Consider the following 3,477-nt stretch of genomic DNA (forward strand, 5'->3'; position numbering starts at 1 on the left):
ATGCAGGGCGGTGGTTTTGCGGCAGGCGGGCTGTGGTGCTGTCCTGTGTCGAGGGGGGAGGAGGAGGAACGGTGCACTGTGTCATTCCGACTGCCTTCCAGAAGATATGCCGAAGTCTGCTTGGTCAGTTGTGTTGGAGTGGTGGGTGATGAGGAGATACCAGAAGCTGTAGAAACAGAGAAGATAAGACACAACAGATATCATCTATCTATCTATCTATCTATCTATCTATCTGGAATGAAATTTGATGTTGCTACTATCACAGAAACGACACACTGCACCTTTAAGACTTTATGGCTGATACTGTGTACTGTGCTACAATGTCTCACTGTATCCCATTCTCTGCCCATGAAGGATGATTTAGCTCCACCTGTCACTTAAAGGTTAGGCTGTACCTGTCGTAATTTCTGATCTGCGCCTGCAGAAATAGAAGGGGCCATAAGGCCTGAACCGCAGGCAGTGAGGAGCGCAGTTTTATCACCTCATTTTACACTTCATCTGCTGTTGCAGGCTGCAGAATTCATGCTGTGATTCCTCCAGGCTCTGCCCTCCATACTGCAGTCAGATCAGAGAAAATGACCGGTATAAACAACACCACTCCGGATGTTTTTATTCTGTTACTGAGGCTACACGATTCTTCCAATACATGGCAAAGACCCAAACATGACACATATGTCAAATTTTCCTTAAGTGTTCATCACGCCAATCGCCTGAGTAATTGGCCTGTCCGTTTTGGATTCATGCTGCGCGTTAGTTGGCCGTTAAATGATAAAATCAATCTCATTGTGGGTCCTCTAATTGCATTTTTGCGATTGCTTCAGCTCCCTGTTGTTTGAACTTGACCCACTTCTCTGTGCCGTCCTCTCCCCTGGCTGGATTCGGTTGCAGAGCCTTAAGGAAGCAGCTTGTTCTCACAGAGTGGTGTGTGGAGGAAACTTATTGAGTTTCTGCTTTGATGAGTCGATAAGAGGAGAGTGAAATGTAGCACTGCCTGCAGAGTCCAAGATACCATCAGCAAGCCAATAAGGTAAGAATATATTTCCAAGAGAACAGCCAAGATTACATCCTTCTGTCTGTCTGTCCGTCCGTCCGTCCGTCCTTCCTTCCATCCATCCACCCACTAACCCACCCACTAACCCACTCATCCATCCATCCATCCATCCATCCATCTATCTATCTATCTATCTATCTATCTATCTATCTATCGATCTATCTATCTATCTATGTTGTGGGTAAAAAGAAGCCAGGCGAAGTTGATTGATGAGCATACTTGAAAAAAAATCATAAGCATTTATCAAGCGTGAAAGGGCGATTAATGAATCCATTATATGAGAAATGTGCAATGAGAAATGATTAACAAGCCATCCTGACTACCTCAAGTCACTGCACAAAGCCATTATCTTCCCCCAGCCGAGACCACATGGCCATGGCTGCTGAATGAGTAAAGATATTATTTTTTAGCAGTCAGCCATCGGCCCAGTAAACACAGCACATAATAGAAAATAGAGAGCAGGGTAGGAGGAACAAAGCAGGTGATGTCATCAGAATGGCAATAGCCCCTCACCTCACCCGAATGCATCCACAAGGAGTTTACATTCTCATCCTCCACACAAATTCACAAGGATCATCTACCGTCAGGACCACAGAGTCACATGATCTTTGCAGCAGTGCTGGATGTGAACATTGGGTGCTGCACATCCAGACAGATGTAATTCATTACGATTCCCAGCCCAGCTGAATAGAACACACCCACAGGCCATACTTGCAGCGCTTATCAAATTAAACTGTCCTCATGAGCAATACAAGTGGCATATTTATGAAGCCATATTACTATCAAATCATTTTAATATAATTATGGAACATAATCAAATCAAAACCAGGCTGGAGACAGGCGTAGTCCAAAGGCTCCATGCATCTTTGATATTGTGTTATGTAAGACACCAAAGCCTTCTTGTGTTCAATTCAAACACATTTAAGCAGGTAAATACCAAGGTGATTTTCCTCAAACATGATTGCTCATTCTAGACACGGTGTCTCCATTGTATCATTATGCTGATATGCGCTTTTCATAAATTGCCAGGACTGTAAATCACATTGAAAGCCTCTGAAGCCGATTTAAAGATCTGAATCTAAATGTTTTTTTCTTTGTAATAATGTCCACTGATGAATAATTAGACCAAGAATGTGTATTAACATTTTGATGTTGTTTTGACTCGGAAGTGAACTTCACTCTGTAAATATGGCACAATCCTGCACACACACTGCTGTCAGCTCTTCCTCTGCTGTCATCATGACATCTTTTCATGTTTACCCAGCAGACAGAGGTTAACAAACTTCATCCTCAGTGACCGATGACCCTTGGCCCAGTGTAAGATAAATTAACCCAACGCTGCATGCTTTTAACCCTGCTCACGGGCAAAACACTTACTATTCAATGAGCCATAACAGATAAACCAATATTCCAAACACAAACCTTCAAGAGCACTTGACATGATTAATTTTTCAGTCAAAAAGTAAGCTTTAGAAAAGCAATAACACAACTAACAAAAGGCCTCAGCACAATCAAATCAGCCAGCATTGACCTCTTCATTTGCCTTTTCTGCCTGTCTGTCTCTCGTTCGCTTTGACTGAGTGATGAGCTACAACCAAAGTCTTTTACATATGTCTGCTGATTACATATGTGTCTGCTGATTAAACACACTGAACCGATGTTTGTTCTGTGAGAAGATATCATCAGACATGCATGAGAACAAGCACATTCTCTAAAAGTCCTGTGAAGAAAGGACAGCAAGCTCTCTTAAAGACATAATACAGACAGAGATGTGGGATCTTATCAAAATTCCAAGGACATTTTTGAATCTGTCCTAGACAGTTTGTCTGATTCTCACCAAAACTGGCTCAGATCATCTTCAGACCATGCTGGCAAAAAGTTATGGATTTCAAGTTGATTCGTCCCACCGTTCTCGAGTAACGTACGAAGGAATTCTACGAAAAGCACGTAAAAATGGACGTGAGGCTATATCTCCGCAACGGTTTGGCGTATTGAGACCAAACTTGGTGTGTGTTATAACAAGCATGACCTGAGACTACCTGCAGTGTTTCGGCGGAACATCGATACCAATTTTGCCATAATTGGCTAAACTTCCGGTCCGCCAGTTTGATTCATGTTGAAAACCTACTTTTTCGAACTCCTCCTAGACCGTTAGTCCAATTTTCACCAAATTTGACTCGGATCATCTTCAGACCTAGCTGGCAAAAAGTTATGGATTTCGTGTTGATATACGAGACGGTTTTCGTTTAGAGAATCAACGAATTTGCTGGTTAAGATGCCAAAATGCATCTGAGGCTGTATCTCTGCAAAGCTTTGACGTATTTGCACCAAACTTTGTATGTGCCATTGTCACCTCACACTGACCACGCCACACCAATTTGGTAACAGCGCCATCGATTGGTCAAGAGTAATAAACCATTGATTTA

The 3,477-nt window shown here is 42.6% G+C and overlaps 1 protein-coding gene across 2 annotated transcripts in view; it reads right to left on the reverse strand.

Annotated features, from left to right (window-relative positions):
• The window catches only part of prkag2a (protein kinase, AMP-activated, gamma 2 non-catalytic subunit a), a 63,522-nt gene that overhangs the window by 30,551 nt on the left and 29,494 nt on the right, over positions 1–3,477 (reverse strand). The window contains exon 5 of one of the 2 annotated variants that reach the window (XM_016498580.1): positions 28–166. The exons of the other annotated variant lie outside the window; for it this stretch is intronic. Coding sequence (XP_016354066.1) covers positions 28–166 — 139 coding nt within the window. The remainder of the gene's footprint in view (positions 1–27; positions 167–3,477) is intronic. 2 annotated transcript variants of the gene reach the window in all.

Source organism: Sinocyclocheilus anshuiensis, unplaced genomic scaffold, assembly GCF_001515605.1.
Source record: "Sinocyclocheilus anshuiensis isolate Anshui unplaced genomic scaffold, SAMN03320099.WGS_v1.1 scaffold886, whole genome shotgun sequence".
NCBI lineage: Eukaryota > Metazoa > Chordata > Actinopteri > Cypriniformes > Cyprinidae > Sinocyclocheilus > Sinocyclocheilus anshuiensis.